Source organism: Falco cherrug, chromosome 13, assembly GCF_023634085.1.
Source record: "Falco cherrug isolate bFalChe1 chromosome 13, bFalChe1.pri, whole genome shotgun sequence".
NCBI classification, from domain to species: Eukaryota; Metazoa; Chordata; class Aves; order Falconiformes; family Falconidae; genus Falco; species Falco cherrug.
The window spans coordinates 23,842,324-23,866,527 of record NC_073709.1 but is presented as its reverse complement, the minus strand read 5'-3'; the positions used below and the strand labels follow the sequence as shown (position 1 = coordinate 23,866,527).

The window sequence follows — 24,204 nt, the reverse complement described above, 5'->3', positions numbered from 1 at the left end:
GCATGCAGCTGGCAGAAACAAACCCATGCCGATACACTGCCTTTGCACAGCTATTGAGACCTTCACAACACACCAATGCAGGCCATCAAGTAAAGTGGAAATCCCTCCATGGCAACATCTATGGTTCTAATTTTATTACTTAAATTAATACCAGCCTTCTGATTGACAGGTCTGTAGCCTGCCTTCCTCCCTTCACAGATGTAGTTCATTCTGAATTAACAGGGCGAGCCTGTCTATATGTACGCAGTGATCTGCTTTCCCATGGAGGTTGCTCAGATTAGTGTCACTTGCTTATTTATTTTAGGATGTGGTTACTTCTTCAAAAAAGAGGAAGGATAATCTTAGGTAATTTTATATAGATTACTGAGGAGCTATCAATTGATAATATTTTGTATCTTCCTTTTTTTTTATTTTGTCTGAACTAATCATCCTTTGGCATGGGAGTGAGAATGGCTGTTTAAACAACAGTAGTTTATTTACAGCTACTTGGGGTTTCATTGTCATTTGTCTGCCATGGTAGAAACATTAACCCTAATTCAGCATTGTTGGAAGCAAACGATTTCCATGTAATTAACTTTGCAAGGCATATGTTACAAATAAGAATGCTAATTTAGTACCTGTTTCACAATCACGTCTTCCTCTGAGAGTTATAGGGAAACTTTTTTTGCAAAATTTGGGCCAAATACCGCAATAAAAAGTCCACTGTCCCTTCAGCTGTTGTTTCACAGTCATCTCTTTGCAGCATATTAGTTCCGGATATTTTCTTATATTGATCCTCATTAATGCTTTAGTGGTCTACTTCTAAAACATTCCAAATACCCAGACCTGAGTGATCGTGGCTGCTCTTGTTAGAAGATAGTGGCAGCCAGGGAATAGCCACAATGCAGGGCTGGGATACTGAGGAGTGAGATGGCTTCCCCGTGACCTGAAACCCTTCCATCACTGCTGCCTAGATTTCAAAAAGACAGTACACAATTTAGGCAGGGGTCTTTGATATGAGCATCTCTGAGTCAGGGTTTAAGGTTATCACAGTGCTACAGCTCCTAATGATCAACCTTTGAGCAGTAACTTGAGAATTTGTCCTTGAGATTATCTGTAATTTTTTTCTTGCATCTCCTTTAGAGCATCTGTGAAGGACAGGGGATTCCCAAAGAAACAGGGGATTGATTCCTTTTTGACAAAATATATCCTACTAAGAACTATCCTACTAAAAGCTCCAGATGCACTCCCCCGCTGATGAGTCTTTTAAGTTTCAGGCCTGGGTGACATCAGAAGGATGATAGTGTGGGTGCTCAGCAGCTCTGGGAGACATCTGCCATACATCAGACACCAATGAACTGAGAGGTTTGCAAACAACCGAGGAAAGCTGCTGAAGCATGCAAAGCTAGGGCAAGATCATTAGGCTTTGTCTTTTGATTGTAAATGCAGGAGGAATCCTGGCCTTGTGGGAGCCATTGATGATGCCGTTGTGGCCTGGGTTGCGTACAAAGTCCTGCCTCTTTGATTTAGAGTGTTTGTTTCCAAACCCCTTTCCCCACCATCCCTCATTTCTACCCTCCCTGGGGACGATTCAGTGGAATAAAGCCACATAACGCCCATCCAGCAAAAACACTTGAGGACAGACTTTAAACTGAGCAAGTGTTTCATTACATCCAGAAGAATTGTTTTTACAGAGGGATACCCTTATGCTTATTACAAATAATATGTCTTATTAAAGTCATTTCAGCTAAAGAGGAACCTATAGAAACTGCCCTCACTGTCCAACAATCAAGTGAGACTGGCAGAAGGAAACAAGAACTTTGGAATTAGTGGAAATAACTAACTCTGCCTATTATTTGCTTTTGATTTTTTCCCCTTTTGCTTTCTTTGCTCCATCTTGTCTGTTTACTCCATTTCCTTTGTATTTTTCAGTCACACTGTTGTTGGGTTGTTTTTTTTCCCTTGGAACAAATAGCGCCAAGATTATTACATTGTTTGACCACTGTACTAGTCTCCAGCACCAGCCAACAGTGTGTTGCCAGGACTTAGGAAAGCAGAGATCTTTGCTCTTAACTTTCCTCCTGAACTACATCTGCTCTGTGTGTGTGCCCACATGTGTATGCTGACCTAATGATGCCTCTAACAGTCACTCAGTTAGAGCGGAGATGACCACATTGGTAATTGTCAAGATCGTGTGCAAATAGGTGCCTGTGCACACTTTATGCTACAGTTGTGGTCATGTGAAGTTTCCCAGACTGAGATGATCTTGGAAATGCAGCTCCTTCCCCTTTTCACTTTAAGGACAACCACCCTGGGAACTTTGAGAGGGCTGAAGAACTCACTGATCTCACTGAAACTGTCAGGGGAAGTAGATAGCAGCACAGAAACCAGCATGCTAAATGCAGGCCAGTATTTACCTTAGGTATCTGCATAGTCTTTTGATGTAAAAGGAGTATTGTATTCTCCTTAGTGCTTTGCTACAGAAGCATTTCTCCAGCAGTAAAACCGAAAAAGCAGGTTTAATCATTAGCTGCTTTGCCACCTCTGGGGCTTCAGCAGGCTGTGTGCAGACTTTGCAGATCATGGCAGTCCGGCACACCCAAAGGCTGCACAGACAGTCTTGAAAGGAAAAGCTGGAGGCAGCTGTCCCCCTCTGAAGGCTCTGTCTCTCCCAGATAAACAGCTGTACAAGGGTGAGTACAAGGAGCTGGTTGCAGTGCTGCTGCTCCTGTCAGCTTGCTGTGGGCAGGGTGGTGCCTGAGCACTTGTGCTATCCCGCTGGCCCAGAGGGACAGATCCATGCAGGGTTCCCTTGCTGAGTGGAGCAGATCTTATAGAAACATGAAACTGTGCTGCCTCCAAGGCTGGGGTTGCACTGGGACATGTCAGTCAGGGGATGTGGTGCTGAGCTCCAGGCTCTACCCCCAGCTGCGCTCTGCCCGGGCAGGGAGGATGGAGGGCCAAGTGCCTGGCTGGAGCCCAGCACAGCTCTGCCTGCAGCCTACCACGCTGCCCATGGCCCTGCCCTCCGGGCAGCCCTGAGGAGCCTTCTCTAGGCTGAGTGTGATGGAGGAGCAACTACTTCTTTACCCATGGATGGATTAGGTGGCATGCAAACTGCCAGAGAGGGATATCCATATGCAGGGGCCCGTGTTATCATCCTGACCAGTGCAAGCAGGCTGTGTGACACAGTTACAGCAGGTGAGAGAGAGACTAAGGAGGTCAGGAGGACACTACGGTATGTGGGGCTAGGATGAATCACCTCGATAAAGAGAAGACTCAGTCATGCTACATGCCCTGGTAGGAAGTGCTGGGCTGTGTAGCACTGCCAGACTGCCCCAGCTGCCCCAACTGCTAGATCAGGCCAGAGTCAATGCCAGGAAACCATTGCATATGACTATGGTGAATTATAATGACAGAGATCGAGCAGCTCCTCCTCCCTCCTGCAACACTTCCCACCAGCCTACGAGCTGCCCGCGTGCCACCATACCGAACACTTCAGGAGGGGCCACACACGTGCACACCCGATTCCTTGTCCACCCACACAGACTGTCCTAGAGGTTGCCTCCCACAGAGGACTGTGTCAGCCCAGCCTGTTAGGACTCCTCAGGGAAACATGAACACACGAGCACTACTGGCTGCCTTTCTATGTGCTTGCAGGCTGCAATCCAGTCTCCCTGAGTCTGAAATATCATGTCGGAAACTTCTTCCCACTTAGGATTAAACATAATCATTATTAACAAGCATAGAAGCCCTGAAGACCAGCTTGAAAAAGATCTACTAATTGATTTATAACAGTGTCTACCTATGTGTGTTTCGATAGTGTTTATAGTGATTTTATATCCCTGTATGCATGTGCCAGTGTGTTAACGACACTGGTGTGTTGTGATGCTGCTCATCAAATAAGCACATATTTTGCTTCTTTACATATTTGCTTTTTTACAAGGGGAGTATCTTCCTACAGGGAATTCTCCAAGAAACAGATAGGCTCTGCTTTATCTAATTAGCAAAGGCACAAAGTATGTCTATTATATGTGGCTAATAAAAACTGAACAAGCATATTCCTAGAACTTTAGTTGGCACTGTTCATGATCCTAAGGTTATACACAGTTTAACTGCAGCTTTTTGCACAAGAGCTTGACATACAGCAGGAAAAAGACCTTTATCCCCACTGTTAACTAATGAGATAATATACATTGTTAATCACTAAGGGAGATGGAGCACGTATTTCACAAACAGATTACTTGGAAACTTGATGGACAAGTCCTTCCTGGGACAGCCATGGCAACTGCTGTATTTAATATCTGCTTTGTCATCTCAGCAGTGGCAGAAATGGATTCCCTCCATTGGCTCTGCAGTTACTGTGGCACATCATTTAATCCACGCATGCTGATGTGAACTTTTGTTTTCCCAAACATTAAGACTGAAACACCTGGCTAGATATAAAGCAGGTCAAGACAAATAAAGCTTTCAAGAAGCAATGTTCACAGTCACTATTTCACTATGCAAATAGCCATTCATAATGAACTGTATAGCATTAGATTGTAAGATTTAGATGAAGTTTTTATGAAAACACGTCTGAAGCGAGGCTCCTCCATGCTTAATCACCTAAATGACATGCTTTCTAAAACTCCTGTTTGTTTCTGAGGGAACTGCTGGCTGCCCAGGACTGATTAAATCAAAATACCTCCTCTATGCCTGTGAATTTTAGCTTGGAGACAGCTTTGAACATCACATTTCTAGTATGCTGGTAAAAGCATTAGTATTAGCAGGATGGACCACTGGATTGTACTCTTCCTTCTGACATTATTCAGTTTGTGGCATTAAAGGACTCACTTAACTCATGCTTTAACGTACGAATAAGAAAAATCCTTGTCTTATAACGGGCAGAACTAACACTAGGGGGCAAGAGTTGCCTCATTAGCCTCATTAGCCATTGACCCAATCTCTGAGCTATTCACACTAGGCTTTCATTATAGTCAGCGACAAAAATGGGCACTCTAAGGGTGGGATTCATCTAATCAAGTACTTACTACTGTAGGAGGAGATAAACCACATTGCAGGCTCCACTGACAAAGCTGATTAGATCTCCACCGACTCTAAAGGGAGGTCCATGATCTGAAGATGTTTTGTGTGTCAGCTACCAATTCCCAGGCGTGAATCCCTCCCTTATTGTCCAGTTGAGGCTGTGGTTTCATGACCAGCATCAGCAACTATGTGCTGTTGCCAGTATATAGTCACGCACTTTTCCCTGCCCTCATCACATGGTCCTATGTGTCAGCTCTAGCAATCCTGCAGCCCTAGGTAAATAGGATTAACTTGCTGAACTGGCTGAAAACTAACACTGAAATAAAAGATTTGGTTTTGGTTGCACTGGCAGGCAGAGCTGATGCCCCTCATGGCATCACATGTCCTAATTGCTAGATCTGAGGCTTGGTTGGGGTGGGAATGTAATTTCTGAAGGGGGAATGTGACTGCCCATTTTGGCACCAGCTTTGGTTAGACCTGCTTAAGTTGACCACAAAACGGCCTCTGTGGAAAGCAGTTCTGAAAATGAATAGAATTAGTTACAGAACATAAAGTTAACATGTTTATGCTTACTGTCTTGGGATATGATTTGACAAATATCAAATACAGTTGATCCTTGAAAAGAAAAGAAGTGATGAGTCAGCACAGACCTTCATGTCTCCATCCTTATGTGAAGGCCATGTTTGGTGCCTGGGGAAAGGAGCATGTCCTGCAGGTCTCACAGTCAGGATTGCAGCACATTCCAAATCACAGCATCAGCCCTGGGGAGAGGCAATGTTAAATGATCAGGACTGAAAAAATGTTTCTTCTGCTCTGGGCAAAGATACTTCTCAAGCACTTTTTTCTCAAAACGGTTATCTGCAGAAAATTTTTATAGCGGGTGCAAATTTGCTTTTAGTAGATGGCATTAATTATATGGTATCATTTGCTAGAATGACTTCTTTCTAAATATCTGTAGCTTAGAAGGGGCAGGTTTTGTCATGAGCTTGTCTAATGCCTGATGAACAGCTAACAGCACCTCCAGTCCTAAACATGATCTAACAAAAACACTTCAAGCAGCAAAATAAATGGTGTTTTTACACCATTTTTACACAGACATATCCATTTGTGTAGTAAAGGGAAATTCACCCATCTCAAGCTGATACAATTAATATCTAATATATAAATGGTAAAATGATGAGTGTGCTATTGCTCAGCCACCTGAAGGACTTGACATAAAGACTTCGTGTCATCAGGACAGATGGATGCAGCTCTTGCCTGATGTGTGTTGTGGCAGCAAGAGCAGCAGGGACCTGTGAGTAGATGAGCTGGTTGCAAACACCAGGTGTACCTGGCCTGCCTGCTGAGGATAAGCCTGAGGCTGCCCTCCAGATCAAACCTGTTGGTGCTGGGTCAAAGTGGGAGCCTGTAAACGTGTATTGCACAGGGCCCCCATGCCTGAGCATGCCCTACTGGTCCTGTGCCACCAGGCTGTTTGCCGTGCTGCAGGCGGGTCTGTCTTGCAGAGCAGAAAGAATGGGATGTGCCATATCCCATGCTCATGGCTGTCCCAGGAACCACCCTGTAAGCTCTGTATATACACAGCCAGCACGATGGTTTTCATTCCAATTTGCCTGGGGATCTTCCTCTTCAGAGCCAATACTGTTCTCGTACTAAGTTCTTACATTGCCTAGTTCAGTCCCCGGGACTGATGAAATCAGATTTCTGCTGCACAGTGTGCCCTTGATGTGACTGAGCTCCCAGCAGACACGGACGTGTGCGAGCGTGGCCCCATTTCTCAGGGCAAAATGTGCCACCATAGGGCATTTCTTCTTTGGCAGCATTACACAGAGGTGTTCTGCGGCCTCACACAGTTCAAAGCTGCAACTGTTGAACTAGTTTTGAATTGACTTTTCAAATGCCAGAACATGCATGTTTATGATTTCCCTACACTATTAGTTGTTCTTGTAGGGACCTCTAGGGACTCGAAGGACCCAAGTGACCTTCTTCCAGCAAGAGACCTTTGGATATCCTGCACCAATAAAATCCAGCATCCTATAGCAACAGTGGGAATCCCTAATATACCAATTTTGAGGCCAGGAATCCCTAAATAACCAACTCTGAGGCCACAAAATCTTGTATGCCTCCTGACAGGGCCTGATACTGAAGGTAGGTGGAGCAGGCACCCCAGCAATTAACATACATGTCTCTCAGCGTCTGTCCTCAGCAAATACCCATTGATGCATTGACACTCATTGCCACAGGTCCAAGAGAATTGGCTCAGCTTAGCGCTAGCGATCTCATGTTCTTTCTAAAGAGAATAAAAGGCAGAACTTTAGAATATGATTTATAAAAATGCTGTATAAAGGATAATCATTTCAGTAGCAATGAAAAATGTTACCAACCAATCAGCTGCAAAGACAGACTTCCAGAATTTCATTCTGTTAATTCCATATTTACAGGATTTTCCTATCTGTGTTGAGTCATTGTTACTATCTTTCCAGCAGAGCCACACTGTGTGCAAAAGCGAGTAACACCACATTTTTTTCTGACTTTTTTCCTTTAATGGTTAATATAGCGGTGATTTTTCTAGTAAGATCCACTTGAACATTGGCTGAATAAGGTATTAGCTTTAACTAATACCTTATTAGTATTAACTTCACAGCTGATTAGAGAAACTATTTTGCCTGCCTACTTGTGAATTTTAAGAAAATACTAGTTGTACCGTAAGCAGACAAAGTGGTAACCAAAGCAGCCAGGAAATGCTCTTAACTCCACCAAAGAAAAAAAACCTACCATGTTCATTAAAAATAGTTATAGATTGGCTTTGCAGTTAATTGTGCCAGAAGTTATGAAGCAGTTGCAGGCTGCCAATTGCCTTGTATCAAATGAATGGCTTGATAGTAAGAAAGCAAAATAACTAACCTAGAAAGGAAAGATCAAAACGGGACATAAGAAAGGCATATTTTTAAACCAGTTCTTTCTCTGTTAGGGAGAAAATATTTTGGCAGGGAAAGAAGTGGGGGGTTTTAATCTGCTTTGCAAAGTTCAGAAGTATAGCGGATGATATACTGACCCCCTCGACTTGTCTGGAGTTCTCTGACTGATTTCCAAAGAGCCCAGACTTCACAGACACAGTAACCAGGTAGAAGAAGAAACCTCTTTTATAGAGCAAGACATTCTTAATTTCCTATCTTAATGTAAGTTACAGCTATAGTCTTTCTTCACAGGTCACAAACGAAAGCATGTAAGCACATGCTTAACTCACCTCTGTTCAAAGAAGGCCTTTTAATTAACTGCAAACACATGTTTAAGTCTTTTCCTTGATAAAGCTGCTTTCCTGAATCAGGATATAACACTGAATTTGACATAGAGCTATGTGAACAGTAACACTTGCTTTCCACTTGTATTGTTTTTCATTACGAGGAACAAACTTGTTTATGCAGGTAACTGGGCAGTGAATGCTTCTGTTGGCTTTGGTGTTGCTGACTGCATCTAATTTGAAGAAACCTTGTAAAGACAGCTACCAGAGCGAGACATTGCCTGCAAGAAACACAGCCTAAAATGAACACTGACAGCCTTCAAGTGGAACAGACAGATGGAGTCATGTTTGCCAGAGTCCCACAAGCCTTTACTAAAAGCAGACAGGCCTGATGACTGCACAGAATGGGAACAAGTTAGGTGTTAAAAGGAGGCAGTGTGCTCTGTAGTATGTGACTGCATTAGCGGTTTATAGACAGGGTTTCACCTTTTCCAAGTGGAAAGGCACTGAGTGATGAAGAGCCCTCTGTGGCGGAGATCTCTCCACTTGAAAACTTGCGCAGAAATTCAAAGGAAAAAGCAGTGACTTTATTTACTCAGCAAACATGCTGAGTAATAGCAAATCTCCCAACCGAAGTCCTATTCTTCCCACAGTGCTCAGCTGACTTAAGAGCTCAGCAGCACCCAGGGCAAAACATTGTACCTCAGAACAGGCAACAGGCAGGAGCTTTCTGTTCAGCCTTTCCCTATCTTGTCACCCAGCTGTGGGGCAGCATGAAGCTGCATGCTGGAGATTCAGAGTTACTTCTCCACTCAGAACATGGAGCATTTACGGTAAGTAAACAGATTTGGAGCCGGGTCCTTCCAGACATGCCAACCGGAAGCAGAGCCGAGAAAGAATGGGGTGAGTCACGAACAATGCCTGGAAGCCTGAAAAAAACAACAACAAAAAGCCCGGAGTCCTCCCTACTTTGAAGACATAGCATTCTCCTCAAAAGCATAAGCAGGAACAAACTGTTCTCCTGTAGCACTCCATTTATGGCTTCATTAGGGACTTTTATTAGTCACCTTCTAAGTTATTAACCTTAACATTGATAATATTGCCAGACGGACAGCCCTAAATTTAGGAACTAAATGCTGATAATACAACAGAAAAGCCTGGGAACAGCAGTGTAGAGCACACTGCTTTATGAGAAAGAGTGTGGGGAAGAGGTAGCGGCATGAACTCTTGTGTGGTCCCGCTGCTGGCCTGTGCCTGACGTGCGGCAGTGGGACTGGGCTGGCACAGCGATTATTCATCAAAGTCCCTGTATTTGAAGCCAGTGAAGACAACAGTGGCTGCTGGGTCCCATAGGACAAAACTATATGCCCAGCCCTATTCATCAGGGAGCAGTAGAAGGCCTGAGGAACCGTTATTCCTTCCCACCTGGGAAGAAAACATGCCTTCCCACTCTCCTGAGGTGTACGGTCCATGTCTTGTGGCTTTTGGCCCCAAGAGGAATTCAGTATTCAGCCTGGTTTAGTGGGCAAGGGCAGGATCAAGAACATGCCATCCCCTAAGGGGAAGACAGCAGCAAATTGACCAGTGGTATGGTATCCCTGAGTAGGTTAGGAGGTCTCGTGGTGAAGAAATGTTAAAAGGATCACAAATTGATCTAGACATTGTTTACATACCAAAAAAGAAGCCAAAAAAGCCGTAACTCCCCTCCTGTAAGTCAGTCACAGCTCTTGACACAGTTACATTCAATGCTGATTAAGTTTTATTCATAAGGATGGTACTGATACTGATATCCTGTTTATTTCATGCAGGAGGGGACTGAGTAATCAAGAAAACTGCGATGACATCAGGGGGTCGACTACCTAACACTCACATTCAGTAACTCCTGAAGTCCCACCAATGAAACAGTAAACTTGTTCCCCCTTTCTTCCTACCTAAATTCCATTGGATTAACAACAACCCCTGTAAAATGGTAACCTGCCCCACCCGCAGGAATTAAAAAAAGATTTGAGCTGTACCAGTTTCTTTGACCTATATATCCTAAATTCGGGTAGTTCTTCCTTATGAACTAATGGCCCTGTGTGGGGGTAAGTAGGAGAGGACATGGGCATGTTCTCTTCCAGCATAATTGCTGGTCAGCTTCCTGATTATTTACAACATCTTGTTGAATATTATGGCATATATGGGAAGCCAAGTAGACGAGGAGAATGTTATAGCACGGTAATTACTGACTCTCTTAAAGTACTCTTTACAGTGGTCATTAAAGCATTCCACAAGGGTTCCTACCGCTAAACTAAAAACACAGCAGACCTAGATTTTGCTATATGAACAATCTCACAGAACACAGGGTTCAGGGTCACAGGTCAGGACAGCAGTGCCTGTGGTGCCCAAGCTGTGACAGCAAAGAGCATAACACTGCATCTTAAGCAAAGAAGAGGGGATGACACGCACAGATTAGAGCAACGTGGTGGATATACGTTGATTTGCTGGGACTCTGCTGAGCTTAGGGGAAGCCTGTCCTGAACCCCTTGGTCTCGGGTATGCTTGGTGGTAACTCTTTCCTTGTCAAAGCATGAAGACCTTCTGTCATTTTACTAACGACTAAAACTGGCTGTCCAACTCCAGCTGTCAGGAACCTTTGTACAGACCCTGAATCATGATCCCTTTGGAATCTCCAAGTATAGCAACGGACTTTTGCATTCTTGCTAGACCCTCCTTTTCAGGGCACCAGTTTTCTTACTGGGTCTATATATTCATACACACAACTACAGCTCTATAGCTACAAATAGCTATGGCTATTTGTTTCCTATTTCTCCATTTTCTACTCATGAAATGCTCTTGGATGCTTTTTCTTGCTGCCATGTTTGTTGGCTCCCTGGAACACAGCAGCCAAAGTAAGAGGTCAGCTCTGCCTTTTTGCAATTTTTGCGACTTGCTTTTTTGTGATTACATTTTTGTGATTTTTCTGGATGTCTCAAAATACTTGCTTTCCCTTTCCTTTTTTAAACAAGTTTAATAGCATCTAGGGACTGACTTTTTAGCATTTACATACTTTCATTACAGCTTTTCAAAACTTCCTCAAGCAAAATTGCTTTCATCTTCTCTCCAGATTTTTTAGCTGCTCATCAGTTGTTATTATCTCATCGCTCACCCTAACTGCCTTCAGCGGCAAAACCAGGAGAAAAAATAACCAGAAATTTCCCTGCAAAAGGCCAAACCTCAAACAAAACCAGGAGTTAGCAAGGTGGTAGGACATGGCTGTCGGGCTGCACTGTGGCACCCGCGGGCCCGGGGATGTGGTAGCTGGGGACGGGTGCCGAGGCCCTGCAGCCTGCGGGCTGGGCGCTGGCTCCTTCCCCCTCCCCGAGCAAGCAGGAGCGGAGGGGCCTGGGGACCTGCACGGGCGTCGCGGCGCCCGTCCGGGGCAGTAACCCAGCGGGCACCTAACACCCTCCGGTAAAAGCCGGGGCTTCAGCACGGACAGAGGCAGGAGGGGCGGGCGGCCCGGGCCCGGGGACGAGGCGACAGCGGCCAAGTCCCCGCCGCGGCCCCTCCGCGACGCCCGGCGGTGCCGGCGCGGGCCTCCCCCCTGCCCGCAGCCCGGGCCCCGCTGCCCCCCGCGGCGGGCCCGCCGGTGCTGGCCAGCTCCCAGGGCCGCCCTGCTGCCGCGCCGGCCGGAGCGGGCACCTGGCTCGGCCTCGCGGCTCCCCCCAGCCCCTCACGACCGACGGCCGGTAACGCGCCCCGGGCCCTCAGCGGGCGGCCGGTGCTGACCCTAACGGGCCCCGCGTGACGTCACAAAGGCCCACGGCCGAACGCGTGACGTTACAATGCGCCCCCCGCAACCCGACCGACCCCGCACGACTCCCCCTCAGGCGGAGCGGGCCCAATTCCTGCCCGGCCCGCAAGGGGAGCCCCGCCCCCGCGCCGGCCCGGGGCCGTGTGAAGCGCACCTTTTGCACGAGTCCCGCTCGCCGCGGGGCGGGGCCTGCGGGGCGGCGGGCGGGGTAGGCGGGACGAACCCGACAGGTTCGACCAATCGAAGTCGTCGCTCCCGGCACGTCACGCGCGGCCCCGCCCCCCCTCTTCTGGCACTGTGGGGCGGGGCGGGGCGGCCGCGGCCAATGGGCGGTACCGGGGGGGTGGGGCCGCCTGTCGCGAGGGCGAGCGGGCCAATGGAAAGCGAGGCCGGGGGCGGGGGCGGGCGGGCGCCGCGGGGAGGGGGGGCGGTGGCCAATGGGGCGCGGGCGGGGGGGTGTGGCCGTGCCGGCTCGGGTTCCGTGTGGAAAGAGTGAGGGGGCTCGGGTGCAAAGTTTGCTCGCCCAGCGTCTGCGGAGGGAGCGGCGGTGCCCGGGCCGCCGGCCGCGGGGAAGGGGCCGCGCTCGCCCTCGGGGCTCCGCTGCGCCCGCGGGCCGCTCGCCGCGCCGACCGCCGCCGCTCTCCTCGCGCCTCCGCCGGGCCGGGCCGGCAGCCGCTGCCCCGGCGCGATGTGCGGGGGGATGGCGGCGAAGGGGCCGGGCGGGCCGCGGTGGTGGCAGAACCGGCGGGCGCGGCTGCTGTGCATGCTGGCGCTCACCTTCCTCTTCTTCGTGGTGGAGGTGGTGGTGAGCCGGGTCACGTCGTCGCTGGCCATGCTCTCTGACTCCTTCCACATGCTCTCCGATGTCATGGCCCTGGTCGTGGCACTGGTGGCCGTGCGCTTCGCCCAGCGCACCCGTGCCACCAAGAAGAACACCTTCGGGTGGGTCCGGGCCGAGGTGATGGGCGCCCTCGTCAACGCCGTCTTCCTCACCGCCCTCTGCTTCACCATCCTGCTGGAGGCCATCGAGCGCTTCACCGAGCCCCATGAGATCCAGCAGCCGCTGGTGGTCATCGGCGTGGGGGTGGCGGGGCTCGTCATCAACCTGCTGGGGCTCTGCCTCTTCAACCACCACGGCGTCGGGGGCCACGGCCATTCCCACGGCCACGGGCACTCGCACAGCGGCAGGCAGCACCCCCGCGGTGGCTCCAAGCCCGAGCAGCCGCCCGGGGACGGGGAGGCTGCGCTGCACCGGGAGGAGACCAGCACCTTGGTGGAGAACTGCAGCAGCTCCAACGGAGTCAGCCAGGAGAAGCTAGGTAAGCCCTGCTGCGCCTCTGTCCTGTCCCAGCGTAGAAGTGCCAGGGAAGCGGGAGAGGTCCCTTCCCTGAGTGGGGCGGTGGGCATCTCGGCCCTGCCTGGCGCAGGCATCATGGGGACCGCCTGGCCTTTCTCCCAGGGAAGAGGCCAGAAACTTTCTCAAGGTGCTCACAGGCACATGGCTGTTGTGCCTCTTCCTCACACCTTTCCTTCAAGTGCTAAAAGGAGTGCCCGAAGTTGCGTGTTTGTTTTACAGATGGGCTAGAGTGTGCAAGAGTCTTAGGGTAAAGCAGTTTGCCTTGGAAAAAGCTGGTGCCGGTAGAGAAGGCACATGACGAGTGTTTTTTGGCTAGTGACACAAGCTGTCACAAGACATTGCCCTAGTGCCGTCTGAACTGGCTGCACATCGAACGGAGCACGGCTCGACATCTTGGCCCTGGCAGCCAGATCACTACGTTGGGTCAGTTATGAGCTACCTGAGAAGCTAATCTCAATCTCAGTGTAACATACAGAACTCTGTTACATCACAGTAGCATTGAACTTCTTTGTGACATGATGTTAATAGGAAGAAGTCTTGGAAATTACCAGTTGGAACTGTGGAAGTCGTGCAGTAGGCACTGAATGTGGAGCTCGCTGGTGTCAGAGTACATGCGTGGTTTCTTTTAGTTAGTTTTCTTTAGCATTCTAAAGCACGCACCTTCCCACTCACTTGCACATAGAGATAAATTTAAAATCTTCCCTCCCCAATTGTGACCAAACTGTCTGTTTTGTGGGAGGGAGTTTCTTCGGTTATTTTTTCAATGGATCCAGAAGCCTCAGTAGTTTATTTTGAAGTCACTTGGTTGAAGTCAAGTACTGAGTGTTAGCAGAGTGAAAGGTGCGTTAATTGCCGCTTCTCTAATTGTATGGCATCCCTGTTACTAGGGGGAAGGGGTTCCAGTCTTCACAGCCTATGTCTTCCCTTAATTTTCAGGGCAACATCAGGAGACCACTGTTTTAGCTTAAATTGTGCATTAATTGAGCCGAGTGGACTTTGCTTACAGTTGCAGTTTCTCCGTGGTCAGAGGTTCCAATAAACATTTGAGAAACTTTGCAGTTTCTCTCTTCTTTAGTGTTTTGACTCCATGTTGGTTTTGAAAAGACAGGTTTTGCAAGAGGATAGGAAGGTTCTGAATATAGTACAGCATTTTCTTGACCACATAATAAGCTCTTAATGTTGGTTTAGTTCCAACAAGCGTATCCTAATAATTAGTTTGGAACAATATAAAATTCCCTTAACTTTTGATCTGATAGATATCTTGCATTGTGAATTGTTCTTGCATGGTGAAACATGGGGAAGAGTTGTGCTTTTTAGTCAAGTTTGGGACTAGTTCTAGACTAAAAGATTGACTTATAGCATGGGTTAAAATTTGTACTGTTCTGAGCTAATTTGCCTGGAATTTCTCATGGATGTCCTTCTGGCAGTAACAAATAATTTGTTGTGGGTGTTTAGCTGGTAATAGGGCATAATTTTGGTCACAGTGAAACTTTGAAATAAGTTTGTATTTCCTTCTGTGCTCTGTCATGGTTATGTAGTGGATGGAGTTACTAATAGTTTACCCATGGAAATGTTATGGGTGAAGGTGCCTGGAGATGTGTGAGAAGCTGTAAGATGTGTAGGTGAAGACTAGGGATATGACCAAGAGTGGTACTATGCCTTCACTGGAAATTACAAAGAGGGGTAGACCCCGATTTCCTAAGGTGGAGGTGGAAAGTTAGTAATAGCCTTAGGGACTAGGCCTACACAGATATCATTGTGCATGTAATCAGTTTATAGTTAGATTTAAATGAGTATATTTCAAAGGGACACGTTTTTACCATTTGCCATTTAAAAAATCTGAAGAGCTTTCTGGAATTGTTTCCTGTTATCCGCCCTTACAGATAGGTCTACTAACTTCCAATCTCCTTTGCTCCAAGCACTTGGTATGCAGCAGAGCGTTCCTCTTCCTTTGCTTTCGTCATGGACCTGAGGTCTGAACTCTGTAACCTGAGATGTTTCCCTCTAATTCATCAATTTCTTTGAAAAGTTACAGGTCCCATATTCCATAACTCCTAGAGGTTGTGTGGAAAATGTAGCTGGAGCTTTAGGACAGAAGTGCGATGCGTGAGATAATGAGCCTGGGGCTTGGAACTCACCCGCTCAGCTGCTTTTGCAGGAGCCCACCCCTCCTTCAGAGAGGAAAGAACTTGTGGATACTTTATGACCACAGAATCACAGTCTTGAGAGCAGAGCAGCAGAAGCTGCAGGTCTTACATGTTAATGTTTACAAAGCTTTGAACTGAATAACCAAGGAAGCAGTAAGAGCTCCTTGTTTGTTGGGCCAGTGGCTGTTAGATTTCTTTAACACTGGGAGTTTTCTGTCCAAAGAAGAACTTCTGAAGAGAAGTATGAAGTTCATCATGTAAAATACTGGCAATTTTGAACATTGGAAGATGTTTTTCTTTCAGAAAACATTGGTCTTTGTAATGATACATGCATTTATTTCTGTATAGCTAGTTAGGTGTGATGGGGTGAGTGGTAATAACACAGACAGTTTTGACAAAGGAGGGCACTAAAATGTTCGTTTGTGCATTGCACAGTCCGTGACACGTGGCTTTGGGCATTAACAGCTATATGTCACTCAACAGCTCTGTCACATAAAAAATATATCTTTAGTGTTTGGTTTTTTTATTATTCTGAAGTGTAAATAACACTAGTTCATAGCCTTTAATAGTTGCAGTGATAACTTGCACTGTCCTGTAGTCAATATGGCTGGTAAATTCTGCATTTTAGACCCAAAGGCTCAGCTTCCTGTATCTTACAGTTCTGCTGGCTCCGTGCACCATCTCAGAAAAACTTCCTTTTCCTTGAACTCAGAAGTCTTTTGGAAACGAACTACTAAACCTGAAAAGAAGTTACTATAAAGCAGTATCTATACAGCTTTTGAGCTTCTGGGCTCATAAATTTTAATATAATGTAGCAATGCAGTCCTATGGTTTAAGAGAGATTTTAGCAATGTGATTAGCGTTCTGGCTTTTTGGAAAAGGCAACAAATGTAAGTTACTTAGCTACCTAACCAGCTTTTTTTATATCTGCTCTGTAATTCTGCATTTTGTTTCAGAAATGAACAGTGAGTAGTCAAATGGTTAAAAAGCTAGAAAATGTGAAAGCAGTTTTTCAGTGGAATAAATTAAAATGCAGTCATCTTCGTACTTGGCCACTCTATATCTTTAAGCTCCATGTAGAAACAATTGCCTTCTAGACAATTTAGATCACTTACTGGGAGAGCTGAGTATCTCTCAGCCAGAAAAAAACATTGCTAAGTGTCACGGGTAGAGTTGCTTGCTTTTCAGTTTCATGGTCAATGTGGCAAGTTTAATATTGGTTATTATTTTATATGGAATTAATGTGTAGTACTATAGCATATGCCTAATTGTTCTACTGTTTCCTTGTCAGGTGATATGAAAGACGACATGACTGACCTACAAGTGAATGGGAATGCTGGTCATTATCCTCTGGATGTAGAGGAGGTTGAAGAAGACTCTAGTGCACAGCTTAACATGCGTGGAGTTTTTCTGCATGTTTTTGGAGATGCCTTAGGTTCAGTAATTGTGGTAGTGAATGCCTTGCTCTTTTACGGGTTGTGGAATCCATGCCCCAAAGATGGGCCCTGCTTTAATCCATGTGTCAATAATCATTGCATGGAAAATGCTACTTTATCCCAAATACTTGGCAGAGCAAACAAGTCTGAGCAAGAGCACATTACGGTGGCTGGTCCATGCTGGTTGCTATATTTAGATCCCATCCTTTGTTTGATGATGGTTTGTATACTCCTTTACACAACTTATCCGTTACTTAGAGAGTCAGCCCTTATACTTCTACAAACTGTTCCCAAACAAATAGATGTTCATTCTTTGAACTCAAAATTACGTACCCTTGAAGGAGTTGAAGCAGTTCATGAATTACACATTTGGCAGCTAGCAGGCAGTAGGATCATTGGCACTGCTCACATCAAGTGTCCTGACCCTTCCACATACATGATGGTGGCAAAGCGCATAAAAGAGATCTTTCATGACGAAGGGATTCATGCAACTACCATTCAGCCTGAGTTTGCCAGTGTCGGCTCTGAATCAGGGAGAGGGAAATGTGAGTTTCCTTGCAGGACTCAGTGCGCTCTGAAGCAGTGTTGCGGAACAGGAGAAGATAGTACTGCAAAGAAGACAGAAAAATCTTCGTCACTTAGTATTTCTTGTTCAGAAGTTGTCATTGAATTTCCAAAAACTAGGAGGACTAAGTCGGAGAGCATTCCTTCAGTTAAGCTAGAGGCAAACACTGATCAAAACGAGCAGTTTGAGTCATCCTTGTAACTCCCTGAATGGTGCTACCTGAGTTTTTGTGACTTTGACAACAGCTGTATTGCAAGAGGAAGAGACAGACGTTTGAGATGCAATTTTGCCGAGTAGTGTAATTGCTAAAGTCCTTGTTCTTGTCATATTGCTAAATCTAGAATGCTTGTTTTAAAGAACATAATGTCACCGTCATGATACAATGTGTTTGTGTTGACTTTGTACTGAGACAGACAGAAAGTGCACCAATGCTGTAACAACTTCAGAAATCCAGTTTCAACATTTCAGCAGAGACACTTTTTGCTGTGCTTCACATTAAAATATTTTTTTCCAGTGAAAAGGTATTTGAGGGATAAGCATGTAGGAACTCAATTTGTGTTACAGATTTCTTGGACCTACTCTTTCCTTTATTATTTGATTTGTAGATATTTTAATATATTGTTTATTTAGAAGCCCTAAGGAAACCAAAGTTCATAGAACATTTTTAAAGATATAACTACTTAAAACTGGAAACCACTTTGCAGTTTCACATATTTTTTTCTTAAACCTATATAATAATAAATGTGAAGGCTTTTCTAATGAATTTATTCTATAGTATATTTTAAAAGAGAGCACCATGTGATTGTTAGAAACTGTCCCCACTTTTTCTGGTAAGGTAGCAAGGTTATTAAAATCAACTGCTTGTGAAAATACCAGATGTGAAAGATTTTTTTTCTTTTATCGGAATGGAAGTTCAAGCTACTGTGTACTGCTCTGTGATCGAGCCATGAGACTGACCGATAAAGTAACGCATACTTTCATATTTTATGGATTTTCTGGTGTTTTTCCTTATTTCTAAGTTGTGTCTGGTCATAAGTCCTCGAAGTTTAAAGAATCCTTGACTCACAGTGCTATGAATGAAGAGCTAGAGCTTCATTTTTAACTGATGCTCAGCTTACTAAGATAAAAGAATTAGTTATGTCAATAAGTGCTCTGTCGGGGAAAGTCTGCCAAGCACCAACAGTATAATTCATGCTTCTAAGCATAGACACTAGCCTCCACAGCAAGTAATTCAGTGGTGCATTTTGCTTGTAGTTGAGTTGTGTCTGTAAGCACTTCCAGTGACTGCAGTCCTGGTGCCCACCATGTCCTCAGGAGCCTTCCACTGACTTAAGGAAGCGGGGCAGGGAGTAGGATTCCATTTGCTGTGTTTCACCCTTTGAGGTGCTTATGTATCACATAATTCCACTTATTAAGTATCTGAATCTGAGGTTTAAAATGTTAACCCAATAAATTGACAACTGGCTCTAAAGAAGCTGTTACAGTATGCTGCCAACTTACACCTTAACAAAGGAGAAACTGGTCTACGGAGTCTGTAAATTTTGCAGAGACTAGATGAGAGCTGAAGATAAAGTACACAAGAAATCTAATCTAAAACCCTGGACCTTTCAATCTATCCTGAAGTTATGTATGGGAAATAATGTCTTGTGATTTAGTTGACTGCTCCTATGCTCAAAACTGGAAAATGATGCAGATCTTCCATTGTTTGCTCTGACTTTGGACATGGTAAACACTCTGCCTCAGTTTCCCTGTCTTAAAATGGGGATAATACCTACCTCACAGGGGTGTTGTGAGGCTTAACTGTTGTGTGAAGAGCTCTGAGATCTGTTACTGGAAGGCACTGGAAGGAGTATAAGATACTAAATTACGTGGTATTTACTACTTCTACAAATGTATTGCAATACCTAGGCACAACAGAGGGAACTGAGGATAGTTTTGGCCTTATGAAATTCTTTGATGCTGTGGTTTTCAGGTTTTTAACAGTATTTAAATGTAGAATTTTTTAAAAAGAATGTTTTAGTGAAGGGAATGTAGCTTTGCTTCCGAATACAGAACACCTCGCTAGTTTGCATTTCTAATATGTCTCGTATGATAATTGCTCCTAAGTAGTTCAAAATAGTCTGCTGCTCGTCGGACCTGGATTGACCCAGGTCACAGCAGTGGTCTTACCCTACCCGACTTCTCAGCAGAGCATTGCAGTCAACTCTCGATTATCCATGGGTTGATTACCAGTGTTTTATTTTAACTGTGCAGTCTACAGGGCCAGACTAGCTCTGTATCGCATGCCAATGCATTGGCCAAATGCTGCGCACCAAAGCATTGGAAAAGTAGAGGAGCTCAGTCCAGTTTTGCACGGGCCCCCTCTTAGGGGGTTTGTTAGCTTGGGTGCAGCGCAGCACCATGCAGTTATTTTGCTTTTTGGCTGCTCAGATGCATCCACAGGGAGCTGCAGTGTGTGGATGGGTTGGTTCAGCTTTGTGCTAGCTTGGGAATGTTGGTGCTTCACAGCCATCGGCATTGCTCACCTTTTTCTGTGTTTATGCTTGTTGTATAGTCTCATAAACTAACTTAAATATGTTAATATAGTATTTATATATGTTTTTGTTTTGTCTGAATTATCTTAACTCTTTAACTCTTTCTTCTGTTACCTATATACAATCTAGAGTTGACTGTTAAATGAGATCTCGTATGAGACTACATTTGCAGAACATGCTACCACTGCTAGTATACTACAGAGTATTAACCAAGTAAATTTTGAAATGAACAAAGTGCCTTTTTTTTTATTTTTTAGATGTGTATCCTTGCTTTTTATGGTAAACTTCCACTAATTATTTTGCTCACTAGTTTAAAATTGGTCTCAGTCATTAGTATGAATTATTGAGGTCCTGCTGTATATCACTAATGCACAATAGAACTACTGCTTTTTAGTTTATTTAAAAAAAAAAAAACAACAAACAAGCAAACCATAGTAGCACTGAGAAGCCTGACTTCTTTCCTGTTGCTCTTATAAAAAGAGAGCAACTATTGAGTCTTGACAGTTGCCATCATTGGTTAGCAGTCTCAGTAAATGCATCTGAATAGATGGAGTTGTAATCACCAATTCCATTGTAACTATTTAATCTCTTTTTTTTCTTTTTGTGTGTGTGTGTGTGTGTGTGTGTGCCAGAAGTCATATTTTTCTATTTTGGTGTCCATTGCAGGCAATGGCTAGCTTAAAAGACAAAAAAGCTCTCCCTCCCTGTTATTTTTATTATCAGGACAGGGTGCAGATGTGATGATGATGATGATGATGGGGGCAGCAGGCGGAGTTGCTTGGCCTGTACTGTGTTGCATGTGCGGCACCAGCTGGTGTTAACGGGGCCCTTTAGTCTCTTTAGCCCTTGTTAGTAAATTCCCTGAAAGCATGTAGTCAGGTCAAGGTGGGGGCTGTACAGCAGCAGGAACACAACTTTTGTGTTTGTTCTGTCTGTATGAAACCCGACTGTAGCCTGCTAACTTGTGATATAACTTGATATTTTTTTTTTTTAACCTGATCAATCTGTGGTTAAACAGACTGGATTTGTTCTGAACATCACAGTTCCGGAATACTGGGAGCATTCAAAAACACTGCACAGTCTCTCTCTTTTTTTTTTTTTCCACAAAGCATGAAACTAGTGAATCTCATGTAAGTGAACACTGCAGTGGTGGGGAGCTACTTGTATTGTGTATCACATTCCTGAATTTTTAAAATAAAAAAAAAAAATGGAACACTCATTTTAAGGAAAAATAAGTTTGTATTTCAGTGTCTAGATTGTTTAGGCTTCTGATTAAATGTGTCAGAGATGTACCAAACATCACCAAGTGAAATATTTTACACTTTGTACTCGTCTTATCCAGAAACATGCTATTTTAGAATCACTTCTTAGATTATATCTGCACCTGAGGTGCAGCACAGAACCAATTCAGACACTCAGTGGGCTAGCCACAGTGCTGTGAAGCTTTACTTTTTAACAGATTAAATTGCTTCTATGGAACCCCTTACGATTTTAGCCTGATTGCTTTCAACATCCACTCTAGGCTTTTGGTGATACCTGTTATTGCTGCATCATGGTATTTGGTATGGACATACACATAGTTATGGAAAAGACAAAACTAGCCCAAACTTGTGACTCCCCAAAAGTCATGGCAAGGGCTCAATCCTGTACATTTCTGTATTCATGAATAGTTTCATCGGGCTGACGAGTAGTTACTTGCATGCAAGGAATTACTTGCGGGAGTGAGTCCAGAGCTTCTGCCAGTACAGCCTAGCTTTTGAAGAATGACTGAAAGTACCTAGATTTTGTGGGTCTATTAAAATCAGGAATACCATGGTGTTTCTGAATTTGCTGCAGAAATACTATTGGGTTTTTTATAATTCCAGGATTTATTCCTTTTCCCCATTCTCCAAAAGAAAGACAAAAAGCTCAGTGTCCTAAGACTTCCTAACAAGTCTAGCTAAACTGACATGGCTGTTTGCTTCTGAAATGGGGCTCTCTGAATTTATTAAACACTGCCTAGTGGAGTTTGGGGAGGAGGGATAAAGATTCTTGCCATTCTCCTTCCCCTGCCCCCTGCTTTGACTGCACTTTCTAATCTCTTCAGCTATGGAGAGACCCGGGGGGGGACACAGAAGGGGTGAATTTTGTAGCTAGATGTTCTGAGTTCCATGTGGAGGGAATGGGAAATACTGCTAACTATATTTAAAAGCATATAAATATGCTCTGACTATTTTAGTTTCATAGCATAGCATCAGTTACACCCTTTTTAGGTATGCATTTAAGTTCGGTTCTGTAGTAACTTCGTTGTGTTTTTCTTTCTCTGCTGGACAGAAAGAGGTGAATGCTCTGTTTGCCTGAGCTAAAGCCAGTCTTGACAATTTTCCAAACCAAATGTAGCTTTGCTGATAACAGGAGGTCTGATTATTCTTTATGACCTTTGTTTTGTGTGGTTAGCTGCCTGTGAGGTAGTGCCATGTTTTAGCAGGCTCACATTTATATTTTTGCATTCACTGTGTTATCTAAGTAGTTGAAGAGAAAAAACATGATACTGAAAAATATATTTTCATCTATATGTCTCCAAATAAGCACATGGGATTAGTTTGGCTTCTTTTTTTCTCATGTCCTGGATCCTGTTTGTGAGCAATGTTAAAATATAACTGGCATAGCTGGTGTTCATTGATGATACTTCTTTTTGGCTTTTAACAGAAATTATTTTTACAGGTTTTTGGGGTTTTTTTTTGTATTAAGTATTAAAGTCCTGAGAAAATAAATGGAGCTCTTGAATGTCAAATATGTTTAGTTGGGATTTCGTTTTTCAGGTCATTTCCTCAGAAGAAATTTGACTAGTAGAAATGCACTTTCACCATCTCCCAGGCTCTCAGAAACAAGTATGAAGAGCACAGGTAGAAGAGGAGGTTAATAAATGGGTTATAAGTGATGGCCTCCAACTGTCTGGATTCCAGGTGTGATTAAAAGAATGGTTGCTCAGTTCTAGTATCGTGTGAAGAGTTGATTATGCAAAATGCATTTATTTCCTGGGTGGTTTTTTTTTCTAAGAAAAACAGCTTTTGAAAGGAATAAAAAAATCTTCCTGTCCTGTTAATTGGCTGTGGTTAAGTATCTAACATACGGGTCATTAAGGTAAGCTTCCTAATACGAGTCTGTACTGGTTTATTTAATGTGTTTGGAAGACAGCTACTTTAGAACAGAAGATGCTTTGGAGTTTTCCAGCTTCATTTGTTTCGGTTCAGAAACACTGCAGTTCATCAAGTTTTGTTGGGAGAAAAGTACTGACTACAGAAAAAGATAGAGCTGCCAGCAATAATACTGAGGATCGTTATTAATACCTGCCTTGAGCTGTTCATGAGCTTGCAATGATGAGTTCATTGTGGAGCCCTTCACTGGTGCAGCTTCAGCACCTGCTTTTTTTTTTTTTTTTTTTTTTTTTTTTGCTTCAGGAGGGAAAAGCAATTCCATATTACTAGTTCTGTATGCAGGAGGGTGTGTTTGATCATGCTGTACGCATTGCACATGAGCTTGAGTTTTGCCATTTTCCAAAGCTACTTCTACCTCATCATGAAAAGATGTGATTTAAACTTAATATGAGCTTTATGAGATGTGCAGGTGTGGGATTTTTTAATTAATAGGAGGGGAAGGGAAGCATCAGGTATGTAACTAATTTTTGCTTTTACACATACCTTTACCCATGCCATTTGTAGACCTCCTACCCCAGATGGTTGCCTGACCACCTCAAGGATCAGGTTGAGCTCCCAGAACAACTCCTCCTTGCTGCTTTTCCATCAGAGGAGCTGATGCCACAGGGGAAGGGCAGGATGGGAGCGAAGCTGTGTCTGACTCCAGGCAGGCAAGCACTTTCAGCCGGAACCTTCTCAGTTGGATTCGTGTTAGCATCCTAAACCTGGCAGGAAACCCTTGCCACCAAAACTGGGTAGCATTTATATGTATGTATTTTATGTCTTTTTTTTTTTTTTTTTTTTTTTTCTTTTTGTGACAATCAACACAAACTTCAAAGTGGTGCTCAGGCCAAATTGTAATCCCCCCTCCTGTCACCCAAGCTCCATCTCTAGTCACAGTGTTGGTAGGCATCCGCGTGTTTCCCTCACGCCAGCTAGCGCAGC

The 24,204-nt window shown here is 44.6% G+C and overlaps 1 protein-coding gene and 2 long non-coding RNA genes across 5 annotated transcripts in view; 2 read left to right on the top strand and 1 right to left on the bottom strand.

Annotated features, from left to right (window-relative positions):
* LOC114016584 (uncharacterized) overlaps window positions 1–12,286 on the bottom strand; it is a 38,098-nt gene extending 25,812 nt beyond the window's left edge. For all 3 annotated transcript variants that reach the window (XR_008734969.1, XR_008734970.1, XR_008734968.1), the window contains exons 1-3: window positions 12,199–12,286; window positions 7,190–7,297; window positions 5,658–5,768 (exon numbers count right to left, since the gene is read on the bottom strand). This is a non-coding gene — a long non-coding RNA (uncharacterized LOC114016584). The remainder of the gene's footprint in view (window positions 1–5,657; window positions 5,769–7,189; window positions 7,298–12,198) is intronic.
* On the top strand, window positions 8,292–11,263 carry LOC129737275 (uncharacterized). The gene is made up of 2 exons (XR_008734971.1): window positions 8,292–9,081; window positions 10,057–11,263. It is a non-coding gene; the product is annotated as an uncharacterized LOC129737275 (long non-coding RNA).
* Window positions 12,287–12,537: 251 nt separating the features above from the next.
* SLC30A1 (solute carrier family 30 member 1) lies at window positions 12,538–23,059 on the top strand. The gene is made up of 2 exons (XM_005441893.3): window positions 12,538–13,363; window positions 16,840–23,059. The coding sequence occupies exons 1-2, from the start codon at window positions 12,733–12,735 to the stop codon at window positions 17,748–17,750; spliced, it is 1,542 nt and encodes a 513-aa protein (XP_005441950.3). The 5' UTR covers window positions 12,538–12,732; the 3' UTR covers window positions 17,751–23,059.
* Window positions 23,060–24,204: the final 1,145 nt, after the last annotated feature.